The sequence below is a fragment of the Oryza glaberrima genome, chromosome 10 (genome assembly GCF_000147395.1).
Source record: "Oryza glaberrima chromosome 10, OglaRS2, whole genome shotgun sequence".
NCBI lineage: Eukaryota > Viridiplantae > Streptophyta > Magnoliopsida > Poales > Poaceae > Oryza > Oryza glaberrima.
Genome location: NC_068335.1, coordinates 10,421,048 through 10,438,158, shown reverse-complemented (window position 1 = coordinate 10,438,158; position 17,111 = coordinate 10,421,048). Strand labels below are relative to the sequence as shown.

Here is a 17,111-nt window from a genome sequence, read left to right as displayed (position 1 = left end):
ATATAACTAACTTATTATGGGTTGATGCGTAGATGCTAATAGACTATGCTTTATTTGGTGAGTATTGGCCTTCAAGAGTTTCCAAAGGATTTAACTACTTTCAAGAAGTTGTGATTGTTTCTTGAGTTGCTCTATTGTATGATGAAACTGCAGAGTCCCTCGAAAGGTTATTTGAAAATTTTCTAGCATTATATAATCAAAATCACCCAAAAATCATTTTTACTAATCAGGAACTAAAATTGTGAAAAGCTATTGATCAAGTTTCTTATGAACACAACACACAGTTTGTGCACTTGCATATAAATCACAATGCAATAAAACATCTAGGCCAATGCGATTAGATGTGTTGTGTTTGTGCTATGTACAATTATTTTGTATGCAATTAGATGCTATGCTATGTACCTCTTTTCTCATGTAAAATCTATTTTCCCTCATCTTGATAGATGTGTTGAGTTGACCTTGGGTAAAGCCCTAAAGCTAAATATGTGGAGGTGAGACCTTTGTGAATTCAAGCAAGTTCTCAGTTCATTCTATGTACTTAGCCTTAATTAGTCATGGTCAAATTGAGAGGAATATGTTTCTATGGAAACTAAAAGTGGCTCTTAAAATTTGTGTGGTATCTGCTCAAAGGAGTAATATTAACTCAAGATAATTCAGTGAGAAGAAATTGGAATGACAATGAGAGATGTTATTTTTTTTATGAAGAATAAGATGAAGAAAACTAAAAAACTTGTTTTAAAAGGAGTGTATTTGCTATATATATATTAGGCTGGTTTTGATAAATCCTCATCTAAATCTTATGAGATAATTGTGTTTTTTATCCCATTTTGAAGTAACTACTAACTTGGCCCCTCTTTTCTAATTTTTCTCATTTGATCCCGCTTTTAAAAAACTGACCCGCTTCTACCTGCATTGCTAGGAGTGTTATATGAAAATGCATTTCGAGAATTAACAAGACCAAAATGCCCATGGAAAAATATGTCAAACCTACATCAGTTTCATCACATATTTTAGTTAAATTTCCATCGCGTATTTTACAGGGACTAAGTGAAAAACATGGGTCGAATAAACAAAAAAAAGATTAGGATCAAATGAGCAACGGTATAAACGGTATTTTCCCCTTAATTAGCACCATTAGTTATCTTCTCAAAATAGGGTCAGACCTGATCTCCGATTTTGTAAAAGAGGGTAAAATGAGCAAACTTGAAAAAACAGGGCCAAATTGATATTGGCTAAAAAAAAGGGTAACAACACAATTGCCCCCCAATCTTATATGCAGGTACTTTTAGGGTAATGTACTGGCTTCGGTTCTAGGCATAATTTGAAAGATGTGATGAGGACAATGAACTATTGCATACTACGTGCGAAAATCTAGCTAGAGTCAACGGTTATGCAAATATTTGCTAACTTCGTGTGGAGATTTACAAATAGACTTGAATAAACGTTTATCTCCTTTAGTATTGGTGTTATGAGTGTTGCATCGTCATTTCCTTTGTTTTATGTACTCTCTGTTGAGTGGAATTATGTGGTGGTTGTAGCTTTGCAAAAGCTAAAACTCATTTCCGTTATCATAAAAAAAAGAGTAAATTTCACAAAACTACACGTTTTGTGGTCTATGTTGCAGAAAACTACACACACTTTGACACTTGGCACTTAAGTACATATATTTCGGTAGTGTAGTTTTATAAAACCACACTATCAATTAATGGATTCACCGTGAGATGACGTGGTTGTTCCACCCTAAACGAGGACGTGGCATCCTATGCTATTAATTTTGCGTGACCTCCTATGCTTGTCAGCGCCGGCGGTCGGCCGTTCCATATTTCCGCCCATCGACGACCACCGAGCAATATCGTGTAGTTGTCACCGCCGTCGGCCTGCATCTCGTCGTTATGTCAGCCACAAGCCAGCGCCTTTCCTCTCACTGCTATCCCCTCGCCGCCGCGCCACGAGGCTCCTCGCTAGGCCTCGTCATCTCTCCCGGCGGCCCCTCACCATCATTTGGTCTTCTCTCTCCAATACATGCTATGCTCGAGATCTGGAGTTAGTAGGCAACTCGCTGGCTACATGCCTCTTCGAGTACTGCGGCCGTGTGGCCCCTTGTGTCTCATTCCAGCACTATGGTGGCTTTGCCATTCTGCTACTAACAGGTATGGTTTGGTTCTTTTTTTTTGGTCCAAGGAATCAATCAGGTGCCCATTTCATAGTGAGTTTTCTAAAAAATCTAGTGTGAATGAGCAAGTTCCAACTGAAATTTCACATAGGTTTGTAGTTTTTTGCCTCACTGTTGATTGATTTTGTTAAAAAAAAACAGTTAATTCATCAAATATGGAGGTTTCTAATGCCTCTGAAATGAAAGCAGTACAAAACATGGGAGCTATAAGGGGAGGACAGGGAACTAGTACTCTAAATTTTACAGTCAGTCCACTATTGTACTTAATTTCAGGTAGATAAATTACGCTTAAGTGGAGAGGATCACTGAGTCTGAAGTTTGTGGCTGTAACCCCTTGAGTTAATTGATTGTTCCATTCAGCTTGTAGTACTGGAACTTGACAAGAGAAGCACAGTAGTTTAGCTGTAGACAGTAGTAGGTGGCTTCTTTCATGTCTGCAGGAAAGTGCTCCTAAACCAAGCACAACCTTCAGATGTGGTAAACACAATACAGACCTAAACTCATGGAACTTTGAAATGAAATAAAAATGGTATAATGCTCCATTAGACATGTTCACATATCTAGTTTGATCAACAAGTATTCTTAATAACCAGCTCAACAAATAGTGTAAGAACAATAGACTCAAAACAACCATATAGAAAGGTGATCACTGACCAGAAAACAAGTCACATAATAAAATCCTTGGTAACAACTAAATAAAGATAATTAACGACTGAGGAACACATGGATGAATTCTCTATGGGATCCATTAGTTGAGGGAAGTGTGCCCTACACCTCTTCCCCTAATTGTGGTTCCTCTAGCATTTCCTCTTCCCCTGACTATAGTTCCTCTAGCATTTTCTCTTCCCCTGTCTGTAGTTCCTCTAGCATTTCCCTTCATGGTGCTTCCTATAGCACACCCCCTCCTTGAATCAAGTTTCCTTCCCCTGCTTGTTCCCTCTTCATTGATTGGCTGATATGAACTTGGTTGATGGTTATTGATGTGATCTTGACTACTTGGCTCATGTGATCTTTGAGCTTGGTTTTCTGGCTCACGCGACCTTTTAGCCTATAGAAAAAAACAAACATTACAACATTGCAAAATGGAGTAATATTGAACTAAATCATAAAAGGAGAAATTTAGTATTGCCTTGAGAGCATCGAGTCTTATCTGCAGATCAGGCCTCAACTTTTTTTTGCAAGTCGTGTAGTTGTGGTACATCCCTTCACAATTAGTACATGTTGTGGTTGTCATTCTTGCTCTGCCGGTTACCTTGGGAGCTTCATCTTGACCCCTCCTCCTACTCTTGTTTGGTCTTCCTAGTTGCTTTGTGAACTTAGGAGGATCAATGTCAGGTGAATCAATTGTTGTCCAATCATGCTCTCCTGGGTCTGGATAGATAACTGGCGCATATGCTCGAAGGTAAGCTTCCTTCCTAAAGTACTCATTGACATAATCCTCAAGCCTCTCTTTTTCTGCAAATATTGCTGTCACGGCATGCTTACAAGGTATTCCGGTAAGTTGTCATTTGTTACATCCACATGTTCTAGAAAATAAGTTGACCTCATACTGCCTCTCCGATCCTAAAATCTCCCACAAACCAACACCTGATTGATAAGCATTGCAGTACCTAGCATATTTCTTCTCTACCTCCAATTTCCCGACTACTACCGGGGTGATCTCCCACATTGCTTGTTGACCTCCGTCTCTCTTTTGATTTGCCCTGACCATTAGTTTTTGTCTAATTTTGTCAAGCATGGTTACGATGGGTTTGTCCCTAAGCTCAATAATGTAGTTGTTGAACACCTCACTAAGATTGTTCACAACTAGGTCTGTCCTGCTCCTAGAGGAGAAAGCATGTCTACTGAAATGTTCTTTGCCAAGATCATTAAGCCATTTCCATGCTTTGGCATTGAATGCCTTTAATGCATCCATTGCTATGTTGTAATCATATTCAGTGTAAGCATAGACTGCAGAATCAACAAAGCTCTTGTATTTCTCTCCTCTATAACCAGCTGTTGCCATGTTTGCCAAGAGATGTCTTTTGCAATATCTATGCTCACAGTCTGGGAAAACTCTAGCCACTGCATTCATGAGCCCCTACATTGCACCCATTGTGACATAATATAAGTACTAGTCATACAAGTTACCAGCATTTAGAGAACACATAGGTAATACCTTCTGTCTGTCAGACATGATTGTCCATCCTCCATGCGCTTCTCCTCTACCGATGGCTGTCTCCAACCTCTCAAGAAACCAATTCCAGTTTTCGGTGTCTTCCTTTCCAACAACGCCAAATGCTATTGGGAATAGGTTATTATTGCCATCCCTACTGGTAGCTGCTAGCACTTGGGCTCCATTACTGAGCTTTACAAAGCACCCATCAATTCCTGCCATTCATATGTAGACTTGGAATTATGGACATGACTCAGAAAAACTAAAAAAAGATGATAAAACTTACTTATGAATTGCCTACAACCATCGAGAAATCCCTGTCTCTGGGCATTCAAGCAGATGAAGAGACCATAAAATCTAGGATTCATTCCTAGAGCTATTCTATCCACAGTTCAAACAACTGCTGTGCTCCCTGGGTTCTTATCAATGACAGTTTGCAGGTAATCTCTAATTCTCATGTATTGTTTTTTATGATTGCCAAGAACTTTTTCTCCTGCCTTTCTCTTAGCCCTGTATGCCATGGTCTTAGAAACATCAGTACCTAATTCTCTCATGCACTGATCTTGTAATGCACTAACCTTCCAATCAGGGTCACTTCTAAAATTTTCGAGGTATTTATAACTCAACCAAGTGCTATTCAACCTTGAATTCTCTCTCATTGTCCCACATGTATGAGGTATCATCTACCTCAGCATAAAAGTGTGCTCTCTAGCAATTCGAGACCCCCTCATGATGAATGGACAGTTTTCTTCTTTGCATTTAACATTGACCCTACGGGGCTCATTTCTTGTGTATTTGTAGTCTCTTCCTTGGACAATGTGATAGGATTTTAAAGCCTTTCTATATTGGTCGACATCGGTAAAACACATAGCCTCCTGTAATTGTGTGGTGTCCAGAATGTTATCTTCATCAAAGTAAATCCTCCTGTTAACCACCCTACTCTCTCTTCTTCTCCTCTTCCTCCTCTTAGCTTGTGCATCAAGTTTTTGACCATCATCGCTACTTTCATATTCAACAGCACTAGCCCCACCATCCTCACTAGGAGGATCAGAAAAAACAGTTTCCTCAACCTGAGAAAACCCCACATCATTTTGTCCTTTGACATTCCTACTCGCCTTAGTGCTATTCTTCTTTTGCAAATTTGATGATGCAACATCTGTACCATCTTGAATATTGACAACACCACATTGAGCCTTGTTTGATATTGCCTCTGCCACATCCTCAGAGTCCACCGGAACAACAGATAGAGCACTCCAATCAACAACAGGGACAAACAAATCCTCATCATCAGTATCACCTTCACAATGATTCCTAGGGTCAGCTCATTGTCTCTTTATCTCCTGTAGCTTATGAATATAGTCAATCCTCTCTTGATCAAGGTCAAAATCATCATCGCTATATTCTGAGTCTTCATCTTCTTTACCATCAACAAAGAGAAATGTATTATCACCCTGGTCCATCCACAAGTCTTCATCACTGTTCTTCAACTGTTCAGATCCTTTTTCTTCTAAATCTCTATTTTTATTTGCCTCCACATTATCAGTGGCATCTGCAACAACATCCTCTTCTAGTGCATTGCTTGAGGCAACTTTTCTGTCAAAAATATGTATGTCAACTTTCTTTATGCTATCGTTTTCCCTAAGCATGTCCATGACATTGCTGTCACCCTTGATTCTTGTCATTGATGTGCGGCAGTAACATCCAGGTTGGGCAAAAAACATTTCATCACTTTTCTGGTACCCAAGCTTCTCTATTATCTCAACCATATTGAAAAAGTAGACAAGGTCTCGATCCATTGGCTCCTCAACAACCATTGCCCCTGGACCATGATCATGCTTGAAAAACCGCAATGTCCAAACTTCTTCAGCCATTCTGATAATTAGAACATAACTTTCAGACCTAAATTCAGCTTGGAGATAAACAATAATATGTACATATAATTCAATTTACTGATGCAGACACAAGGATTTTGTTAACACATATACATATTGTGAGGTCTAAAAGGATTAGTTTAATAACCTATGAGTAAATGGTATCTCTTGGGTTGCTGTACCAGTCCACTATAAACATGGATTATATAACTGATTAGTAGAACATGACTAAATTGTTCAGAAAATTATTATTGTCTTACTATCAGTATGTAAATTCGGTTCAGCTATATGGGATCCCCAATTATATAGTCATGAGCATCAAATCGATTTTGTGGTCATTTTGACTTTTAACCAAATTCCATAACACAAGACAGGAGCGTGGATGGTGACACAACAAAAGAGAGGAGATTGGAAACTGAGTAGCACAGAATAGCAGGACTAATGGGATGGAACTTACTCACTTGGCAAAGATGAACTCAGCGGCCGGCGCCGGCGCCGGCGCCGGTGTCAACACCCCGTCATCCTCCGAAACGACAGAGATGAGGAGGCAGAATCGTGAGATCGTGCTGGGATTGGAAAGCACATATGTGCGTATATTTAGTTGCAACAGTTTTAGTGGGCCATGCGCATAGAAGTCCAGCTTGTCCCACGATGCCACGTCCTCGTCCTAGGTTGACAGCCACATCATCTCGCGTGTGAATTCATTCATTGACAGGAAACTACACTACTAAAATATATGTACTTAAGTGCCAAGTGTCAAAGTGTGTGTAGTTTTCTGCAACATAGACCACAAAACGTGTAATTTTGTGAAATTTACTCTAAAAAAATATATATTTGACCAATTTACCCTGAGATGTAGCATCATTTTTAAAAAATATTACTATCTGAACTTTTGTACGTATGAATATGATTTTTTAGTAACAAACAATACATCTTCAAGATTAAGTTGCTGAGACGACGTACATTACAAAACGTCATAATTGATGCCGCAGGGACATACATCCATACAAAAATACAGTTCTTATATCTGAAAAGGGCTTCTCAACTTTCTTCAGTGAAAAGCAAGCAGGGTGTACTTGTCTATTTGGGCACCAACCCACATCATGCAATATGTGGGGGCGAAAGGCACTGGTGTCACGCCTCAATCTAATGTGTTGTTATATATCAACTAAGACATGTAAGTAGCTTAAACATCGTATATATATTTATGCTTTATTGCTTCCTTCTGTTCTCAGCTTTCTTTTCCTTTCCATTAATTCCATCTCTGTCATGCTTCGTCCGGACGGTGTGCCGTCCATTTCTTTTTATTTATGACAGTCTTTGCATTATTTATGCATTACCCAGATTTTTAGGTGATTTTCTGGTGGTTATTTTTTTGCTTGTACTGAACCGGTTTGGAGTGTTTCAAATCATACCAGCATTAAGTGGAACTTAGATTGGTCAAGCAATAGCAGGGAGTGAATGTGAATCATCGGACTTCCATTCTTGTGACCTGGTTATAGCCGACATTACCGTCGGCAAATTACCTGAATGCTGATGGTAAAAAGCCAAAGGTACACAGTACACTCTTGATCACATATTTCGATATCGCCGATGCACTACTACATGATTGATTTTTCCTGAACGCTGCCCCTTTAGTTTCCATGCGGTTCGTAAGTGGAACTGCACGGAAAAATATGGGACCGGCGTCGGGTTGTTGCCCGCATAGGAAAATCGATTTTTCCCGTGCGGTCCTTTTAAATGAACTGCACGGAAAAATAAGCCGATTTTTCCATACGGAAAATAATCATTCCTCTTTTCCCTCCTACCCACTTCAAAATTTTCCCTTTTTCCACGCCTCGGTCCCCTCCCTCTCCTTTATTCTCTCACACATTAAGTGCTCTCTCTCTCCTATCCTCTCCTCACGCGTCACGCGCTCCTCTCCTATCCTCTCCTCACTATTCTCTCCTATCCTCCCACGGCGACAGAGACGACAGCATGCGACGGGTGTAGGCGAGGGCGGCGGCCCGCGGCGACAGCGACGATGACGCGCGGCGGGCGTAGGCGACGACGGCTGCCCGCGGCGACGGGGACGATGGCGCGCAGCGGCAGCGTCGGCAGTGCGGCGGCCGTGGAGGCGCAGGATACGGTAGACGGTTGTGACGACAAGGTGGTGCGCGACGGCGGCGGCGCCCCTCCCCCCCCCCCCGCGCGGATCCGCCCCCTGCGTGGATCCACTGGCGGCGGCCGCCCCCCCGCGGGGATCCGCCGATGGCGGCCCCCCTCCCCCCCACGCGGATCCGGTGGCGCGACGGTGGCGGTGGCCGCCCCCCGCGTGGATCCGGCGGCGGCGGCCACCCCCCTGCGTTTATCCTGCGGCATCTGGCCCTGGTGGGGTCGGCCGAGGCCCAATAACTTAAGGTTACCCGGACCCCAACAGTTCATAGGCACACCCACTTAGGGAAAGGCCCAATCTCACACCCACTTAGGGCAAGGCCCAATCTCCCTAAAAGACTAGTCCAACAGGGGAAGGGTGACTCTCCCTTTTAAGGACTCCCTAAAAGACTAGTCCAATAGGGGAAGGGTGGCTCTCCCTTTTAAGGTGGTTTCCTCCTCCCAAGCTAAGCAAAGGTGGTTTCCTCCTCCCAAGCTAAGCAAGGTGGTATTATTCAAAGGCTCACACGGTCGCCGCCCGACTTTGGCGTCTTTGCCAGCGGATAATAGTGGAGAATGTCCTCATCATTCCCACCCCCTTAACAAGGGCCCTGATCTGATACCAAATGATAACAATCTGGCCTAGGTAGGGTCGGCCGAGGCCCAATAACTTAAGGTTGCCTGGACCCCAATAGTTCTTTAGGCACACCCACTCAGGGAAAGGCCCAATCTCCCTGAAAGACTAGTCCAATAGGGGAAGGGTGGCTCTCCCTTTTAAGGTGGCTTCCTCCTCCCAAGCTAAGCAAGGTGGGATTATTCAAAGGCTCACACGGTCGCCGCCCGACTTTGGCGTCTTTGCCAGCGGGCAATAGTAGAGGATGTCGTCATCACGCACGGATCCGGTGACGGTGACGGGAGCGGGCGGCGGATCCGGCCACGGCGATGGCGACGACGACGACGGTGACGGCGATGACGATGGGAAGGCGGCGATGGCTAGTGTTAGGGTTTCATTTTTTCAATTTTTTTTTCGATTTTTTATTTTTGCATGTGGGCGACATAAGCACCCGCACGCGAAAATCCGATTTTCGCGTGCAATTGCGCCGCATGCACGCACAAATAGCGATTTTCGTAGACGAATTGCTCCAGACAGGCTGAAGCTCTGCACGTGAAAATATGTTCGACCGCACTTGAAAACATTTTGTGTAGTAGTGATGGTGAGAAGGGTAAATTTTAGATTCTATTAGTAATTGGATATCGCACGAGTGCAAAGCATATATATAAGCAAACACCGGTAGAAGAATGGTCGATCTGCAACCTTTATCCTCAGCATATATAGAGGAAAGCATATTAAAATGTTGTGGGTGGTCTGAGGAAAAAAATCCCGAGGAAATATGAGATAAATGATTTTTTTCCTCTCACCACCCACAACATTTTAGATTAATTTAAAATTGTGGCACATTGAAATATTTTGGATTCAATGTTGTTGGTTTTTTTTATTAAAATTGTGACCACTGTATTCTAAAGAGAACACCAGAGGATGCACATGACATGTTCTCCTTGCAAAAAAATGCTTATCTTCTTGAGAAAAGGTGCTATAGGTCACCTTCCCATATATTCTCTCTATTTTTAATATATACCACCATTAACTTTGACGTGACGTTTGGTTATTCATCGTACTAAAAAATTTATATAAATGTTTTATTTTGTTGTAACTTGTTTTATAGAAACTCTAAACTTAATTAACTTATATTTTTATATATTTACATTAAAGTTTTAGAACGTTACGTGAAAAGTTAATGGTACCATATAAAAAAACAGAGGTAGTACTTATATCGGATGGCGAGATAAAGAGCTAGCTAGCTAGATCTAACTACGAAGTGATGATATATTCCAACCAATTCCCAATGGACCAGGAAATGGATGCAGCTAGCCATTCTGACGCATCACCACGTACACCACAAACTCACATGAAGAGATCAGAAAAAATTGTGGCTGTTTTTGCTAGAGGGAAGGGTAGCTTCAGCATCCCAAAGCATATAGCCCAACCGCCATGCATGACCTCAAAGTGAAAGCAATAACACAACCAACATAAAGGAAAGAAAATGCAACTCATGTTTATCCGGAAGTGGTCGATCAAATGTCAAAGAGATATATATATATATATATATATATATATATATATATATATATATATATATATATATATATATATATATATATATATATATATATAAAGTGCCTGTAATATCATGAATCGTCATATATTCAAATGGTACGATGTACCAGTTGTGAAATGATGAAGTATATATTAATTACAATTCGGTATCCATCGGCTAATAGGTTAAGTTGTTATTAATCCCATGACAGATCGAGTTGTTGTATGCTTGCTTTAATATTTTTATCCAAGATTAGTTTAGCCCCTCCAAGTACAAAGTACAGAGCAACGATACTACCCTTCAACAACGGAAATTATATAGTAGAAACATAAAAACTACTACCATAAGATAAAAAATACACGTCTGAGATTAATTTGTCCACATGACCATGAGTAAAATTAAAGTTTTACTAGGGGTAAAGTTTTACATATGGTGAGGTGGACAAATATCATATGTTCATTTTTATCATATAGCCGGTAGTTTATACGTTTCCAGTACATATTTTCGTATTTTGTAGTAGGTATAATTCTTCTGAAATCCGTATTGTAGGCCTGTTGATTCAAGAGGGGTGTAATTAATAAATCTTCTTCCGTTGCTCATTTGCGATCTATTAGCTTAATTATATAATTGTCTAAGTTTTTTTTTTCTGGTATGTGAAACTACGGTAAATATCATCATTTTCCTTTTTCTTGATAATATGCCAAATAAACTTTTTCTTATTTATAAACAAAATTTTCCATAATGTCTATCTCCTAATTATTGGAGGTGGACTCTGAGGGCAGATATACCAACATATATTCAAGCCCTACATAGGACCAACTGGACGTCGTTTTGGCTTAGACAGTACAACACAAATCTTGGAGGAATTATCTTTTAGATCATGACAGGTTTCAACAATATCAAAGTGTCTCACGGATTTGGACCCTACTAGCTTGCAGGGTAAAATAAGACTAAATTTCATCATATAGGTAGACAAGACAAGAACTGGTGACTTAATTATTCGGTTAGCCAAACGTGTCACAACTAACGGCAAAGAAGTTCAGGCGGCTGTTCATGTTATTGTTTACTACTAACGGCAAAGAAGTTCAGAGTAGTATAATTGCTCGTAGCACACAGCCATACAAACACTAATCTACCCATGCTATTCTGGCTGCTATCTGCTCTGCATCCTCCTGCTTTATCCATTAGGTATTTATATTGTTGTTAGGCGTGGCAATTGATTACTAGTTAGTGTGAAAGTGGATGAAGTACGGTGCTCCTACCTGTCATGATGGGGTGCCAGATTTACTATTAGAGATATTTAGAGGAGCATATATATAAGTGTGTTAAAATTGAATCATTATACGAAATAGGATGTGTGCGTGCAGTTTGTCATGTAAAAATTTACTTGTAGTCATAGAACAGTAGAAGTATTTCTAAACTGTACATCGCGATAATTAAGTTGCATGGAGTACGTAGCATGTTCATCTCTAAAAAGCTTAAATTATGCTTAAGCTCGCAGTTAACAGATAAATCATTTGTACTAATTCGATATATCATATATATACACCTTATATGAGTGTACTGTTCAGGTACTAAGGTGCGCAAGAAGTGGAGGATTCGAATTTATTTCAAGGTAAACGGATCAGCGGTCCACTTGAAGTCTTTTATTGAATTAAGCCAATAGATGGATGGAATGGTCAGTTATGTACATCTTGTCGAAACAAAATATGGTTGTGAACTTGTGATTCCTCTTAACATCAGTGAGGGCCTGCATATTTAAACAAAATATGGTTGTGAACTTGTGATTCCTCTTAACATCAGTGAGGGCCTGCATATTTAAACAAAATATGCTTGCGAACTGGGGTAGTGCAGATCACATTTAGCGGTAAAACTTTGGGAATATTAGTTAATTGGCTCACTGACACTATACTAGTAATATTTTTGACAAACTTTGGAGATGTTTGGTAGCCTAATACCCAAAAAAGCGTGGGCAACTGGGGCATGTGCCACAGTTGATTTTTTCAGAACAACAAAAATATAATCCACTAAAACAGTAGCTAACGCTGTACATTTTAATTATTAGTGAAAACGAAATATACAATATTGTATACTGACATTAATGTTATTATCCCAATTAACAAAACACGAGACCACATTTTATACTGACACATGTGGCCTGTAGTAAGCCGAGCAGACCGAGCAAAGCGCCCCACGTAAGCCACTAAGCCGATTCGCGACGAGTTCATCACCGCGCCTCGGAACACGTGCCCCCACACCAATTAAAAGCTGCGCGCGTCGGCCATCGTCGCCGTCGACCACCACCAAACCAAACCAAACCTCGCGCCATCGATCACCTCCACCTTCCATTAACTCATCCACCCCCCACCACGCCTCGCTCGATCGCTCGCCGCCGCCGCCGACGACGACCTTGCTCGCTTCTGCCGGCGGCGGAGGTAGTTGTTGAGATGGGTAACTGCCAGGCGGCCGACGCGGCGGCCGTCGTAATACAGCACCCGTCGTCGTCGTCCGGGAACGGAGGAGGCGGCGGCGGCGGCCGCGTCGAGCGCGCGTATGGCGCGGTCTCCGCGGCCGCCGTGATGGCCGCCAACCCCGGCCACTACGTCGCCGAGGTCGTTCGTCCCGTGGCCACCGCACCGGCGACGGCTGCGTCGGCGTCGGCGCCTGCGGCGAGGCGGCGGCTGAAGCTGCTCCGGCCCGACGACACGCTCGTGCTCGGCGGCGTCTACCGCCTCGTCACCTTCGAAGGTGCGTCTACGCTACAGCCTCTTCTTGCATGCGTCTCTCCCGCCGCCGGCGAGCTTGATATTCACACGGATGGGATCAATGGCGGTCGATGACGATGATCATCTGCAGATGTGCTGAAGCAGTTCGTGTCCAAGCGGAACGCCACGATTAGCCGCGCCACGATCGCCGCCGCCGCCGCCGACGACGACGAGGACGATGATGGTCACCGGCGACAGGGTCACAGCGGCGGCGAGGCGGCGGCGGCGGCGCCAGCGAAGGTATGACCATATCCAAACATTCTTACGTGTAGAGATGTGATGAGATGAGATGTCGCGTATGGTGTACGAGTTCTTGGTCAGCCATTAATGGCGATTGGTGCGTCACAACGAACAACCGAGACGAACGCTATAATTAGCGCGACTTGTTGGGAGCTGTACGAGCATTGGTTGCGAGCTTGGTGACGTGAGTTGATTAATTAATTAGCGAAACATTTCCATCGTTCTTTTAAATTTCCCTTTTGAGGTAGACGACATGTCGGCATATGGATATCATCCTTCGTTTTTAGGTAGGACTGTAGCGTCCCGAAGTACTACTACTCAAATTAGGCGCCGTTTAGTTCCACAAATTTTTTTTCCAAAAACATCACATCAAATCTTTAAACACATATATGAAACATTAAATATAGGTAAATAAAAAAACTAATTACAAAATTAGTGAGAAAATCGCGTGACGAATCTTTTGAGCCTAATTAGTCTATGATTAGCCATAAGTGCTACAGTAACCCACATGTACTAATGACGGATTAATTAGGATCAAATATTCGTCTCGTGGCTTCCATGCAAGTTATGAAATTATTTTTTTCATTCGTGTCCGAAAAGCCCTTCCGACATCTGGTCAAACATACGATGTGATATCCAAAAATTTTCTTTTCGCGAACTAAACACACCCTTAACCTGCTACAGCGCACACTGCACATTTGAAAGTCAATATCAGAGCTTGATATATGTGTATGAAAAATAACAGCCAAAATAAATTGCATCTTGTTATATCAGGAAGATCGTAAAGTCAAAATGTAAAATTAAAAAGACAACAGATGAATAATTTTCTACAAGTTTTATTGTCGTGATATAGTATGAAGAGTACATAATAAACAAATTCTAGGTTGATGCATATATGCTAAGAATATAAAGATTTTTAGTATCAGACACACTTATTGAAAAATCTGTTTTGGAATATAAGAATTTTTTAGTGTTGGACATAGTCATTAAGAAAGTACGTGATCAACCTGTCGACATTTGATGTCACGATTCCGGTATTTGCATAATATGGGAATCGTTGGTACTAGGATATATTCGTGATTGAGGTAAAAGAGATGGGGACGAGGATTTTTATATAGGTCGGGCTCCTGAATTGTGAGGTAATAACCCTACTCCTGTTAGTCGAAGCCGGTCATTGCTCTTATTCACCATAATCACACCAGTACAATATTTGGGGTAGCCTATCTAACTATTGTCGACTTGGCGGTCTAAAGTGTTGACTCGTTGTCGACAACAGGGTAGCCTTTCTCCTCGAATCTGCATCCGGCAAGATCAAAAACTGCGCTATATCTCTCCTATCAGTATCCGTAGACACTGTAGGGGACTAGCCATGCTTATCTCTGAAGTCGATATCCAGCGTCTTGTCTTGGCGTATGTTGGCTTGTATATTGATCTTGTGTCTTGATCTATTGCTTCGTGTCCCCTCTCCTCCTAGGGGGACTTGTATTTATAACCATAGGTGTCCCCTTGTCCAAGTAGAACTAGGGAGACCAATATGGATACAATCCGAGTAGTTCTTGTCGTTTCCATGTAGAACTCTATTCATCCTTCCTTATACGGAACTCCTCCTATATCCGAAGATTGTTTCCGTATAAGCCATGATACGTGGTGGGTCCTACCGAGATTTAGTCGACTACTATTAGGTATGTGGTATTCATAACCCTAACACAACCTATAACATGTTTTTTTATTTCAATTATATAAAAGACCCATACTATTATACATGCACACCACAGTAAACAATCGTTTAGGCTGAGTTCATTTTGAGGAGATGGGAACAAATCTCATGCGCACGGAAAATGGAGTGATCCGTCAGTATGTGATTAATTAAATATTAGCTATCTTTTTTTAAAAATGGATCAATATGATTTTTTATGCAACATTTGTATAGAAATTATTTTGTAAAAAAAGCACCATTTAATAGGTTGAAAAGCGTGCGTGGAGAACACGGCAGGGAGGAGTTGGGAACACAGCCACTATATTATTGCTTACACCACTTATTTTAAATTATTAGTTCAGTTTATTTCTTGAAATATTTAATTTATTCCTATAATTAAGTAGATAATATGTAATCCGCTCAACAAGCTATATCAAACTCAGCCACTTTATATGCCTCCAAAATCAACATTAGTTTGTTTTACATGTTGAGTGGCCCAACATACATCTTACTTATACTTTCATCATCTTTTTAAAAAACCCCTAATAGATGATGATGGTTGGGAACCTACATAGGTAGCAAATTTTCTAACCGGTGCCCCGCTATGCGGCACTGATAACAAGCATCATGCACAATATCTCATTTATCATAAGACATATATGGGGTAGCAAATCGAGCATCATACGGCAAATCTCGACTTCTTTTCAATAGATAGAGAAGCACCAAAATTAAGTAAATGAAAATCACAAACGAATCAACCACATCATACGAATCAACTGCAGACACACGTCACTAACCCAAAGTCAAATGTTAAACCATTAAATTATTACTACTAGCTAGCTCAGTACTCCACATGACACACACTAACAATCCTACTCAATGTATACACAGGTGGCGGCCCAGTCTCATCAAGAGAATCCATCCAGCCCAAGCCCGACTGATGAGGCCCGGCCCGAGCCTGAACCCGAGCCCGAGCCCGATCTCGTAGCGGCGGCCATGGCGCTTGGCGGGAGGATGAGCCTCTCCCGGCACGGGCAGTGGAGGCCGGCGCTGCCGAGCATCGCCGAAGGGAGCGTCCTGTGCTTTTAAGGGAGGGAGATGGCTTACCAAGTGACCATATGTTCATAATATGTTACACTCTGATCTGCAGAGCTTGCTCAGTGCAGCCGTGGGTTATATTAGCTGTCGTGTTATACGAGAGTCTCTGCATATATTTTTCTGCCCTGTTCTGTTTGAATTTGAATCGGAGTTTGTCAGTTTGAATTAGACATGGCATACGTAGGAGATAATTGTTTTTTTGTGACGGTACGTTTAACACACAGGTATGGACCTACTTCTTGACTTGTAATTTTATTTTATTTTGTCGTCACCCATCGATCTGTGCCTAATCTCGTCGCAGAATATGTAGCTCAATGATGGGCTGATCTGTAATTTATGGGTATGTTCGATAGGCTATTGCTGCAGCATTCTAGGCTGTGCTGCAAGTTTAGCCTTGGGATGGCAACGGGGCGGGTTTGGGGCTGGGTTGGCTTGGAACAGCCCCGCCCCCGCCCCCAGCCTCTTTGGGGCCCCACAACCCGACCGGGGCCCAGCATTGAGTAACAACTACATCCAGTCGCCTATGCACCGCTGCCATCTCTCTGCACGCCGCCGTGCCTATGCGCCTATGTGCAGCTGCCGCACCTGGGGCCCACCGTCGTGCTTTTGCACTGCGCCGTGCGTTGCCCGTGCACCGTCCCGCATGCTGCTGCCGGAGGAGAGGGGCATGCAACCGGAGTCCAGAGGGGAGAGGAGGGGAGGGGACTGCGGAGAGAGCAACCGGAGGGGAGGGGACTGGGGAGAGCGACGAGTCGGCCAGATCCGAACTTCAGATTCGAAGTCTGTGCGTGAGCGCCGAGCGCGTCTGTGGCTGTGTGCGGTGC

At 42.3% G+C, this 17,111-nt stretch overlaps 1 protein-coding gene across 1 annotated transcript; it reads left to right on the top strand.

Moving 5' to 3' along the window:
- Positions 1-12,581: 12,581 nt before the first annotated feature.
- On the top strand, positions 12,582-16,562 carry LOC127753033 (uncharacterized). Its single transcript, XM_052278491.1, has 3 exons — positions 12,582-13,236; positions 13,345-13,493; positions 16,081-16,562. The coding sequence occupies exons 1-3, from the start codon at positions 12,936-12,938 to the stop codon at positions 16,276-16,278; spliced, it is 648 nt and encodes a 215-aa protein (XP_052134451.1). The 5' UTR covers positions 12,582-12,935; the 3' UTR covers positions 16,279-16,562.
- The last annotated feature ends 549 nt before the right edge of the window (positions 16,563-17,111 follow it).

Excerpts from the sequence above, each read along its gene's own strand:
- LOC127753033 (XM_052278491.1), top strand. The coding sequence starts at position 12,936 with ATGGGTAACTGCCAGGCGGCCGACGCGGCGGCCGTCGTAATACAGCAC. Across the intron at positions 13,237-13,344 it reads CCGCCTCGTCACCTTCGAAG|ATGTGCTGAAGCAGTTCGTG; the intron begins GTGCGTCTACGC and ends GATCATCTGCAG. Across the intron at positions 13,494-16,080 it reads CGGCGGCGGCGCCAGCGAAG|GTGGCGGCCCAGTCTCATCA; the intron begins GTATGACCATAT and ends ATGTATACACAG.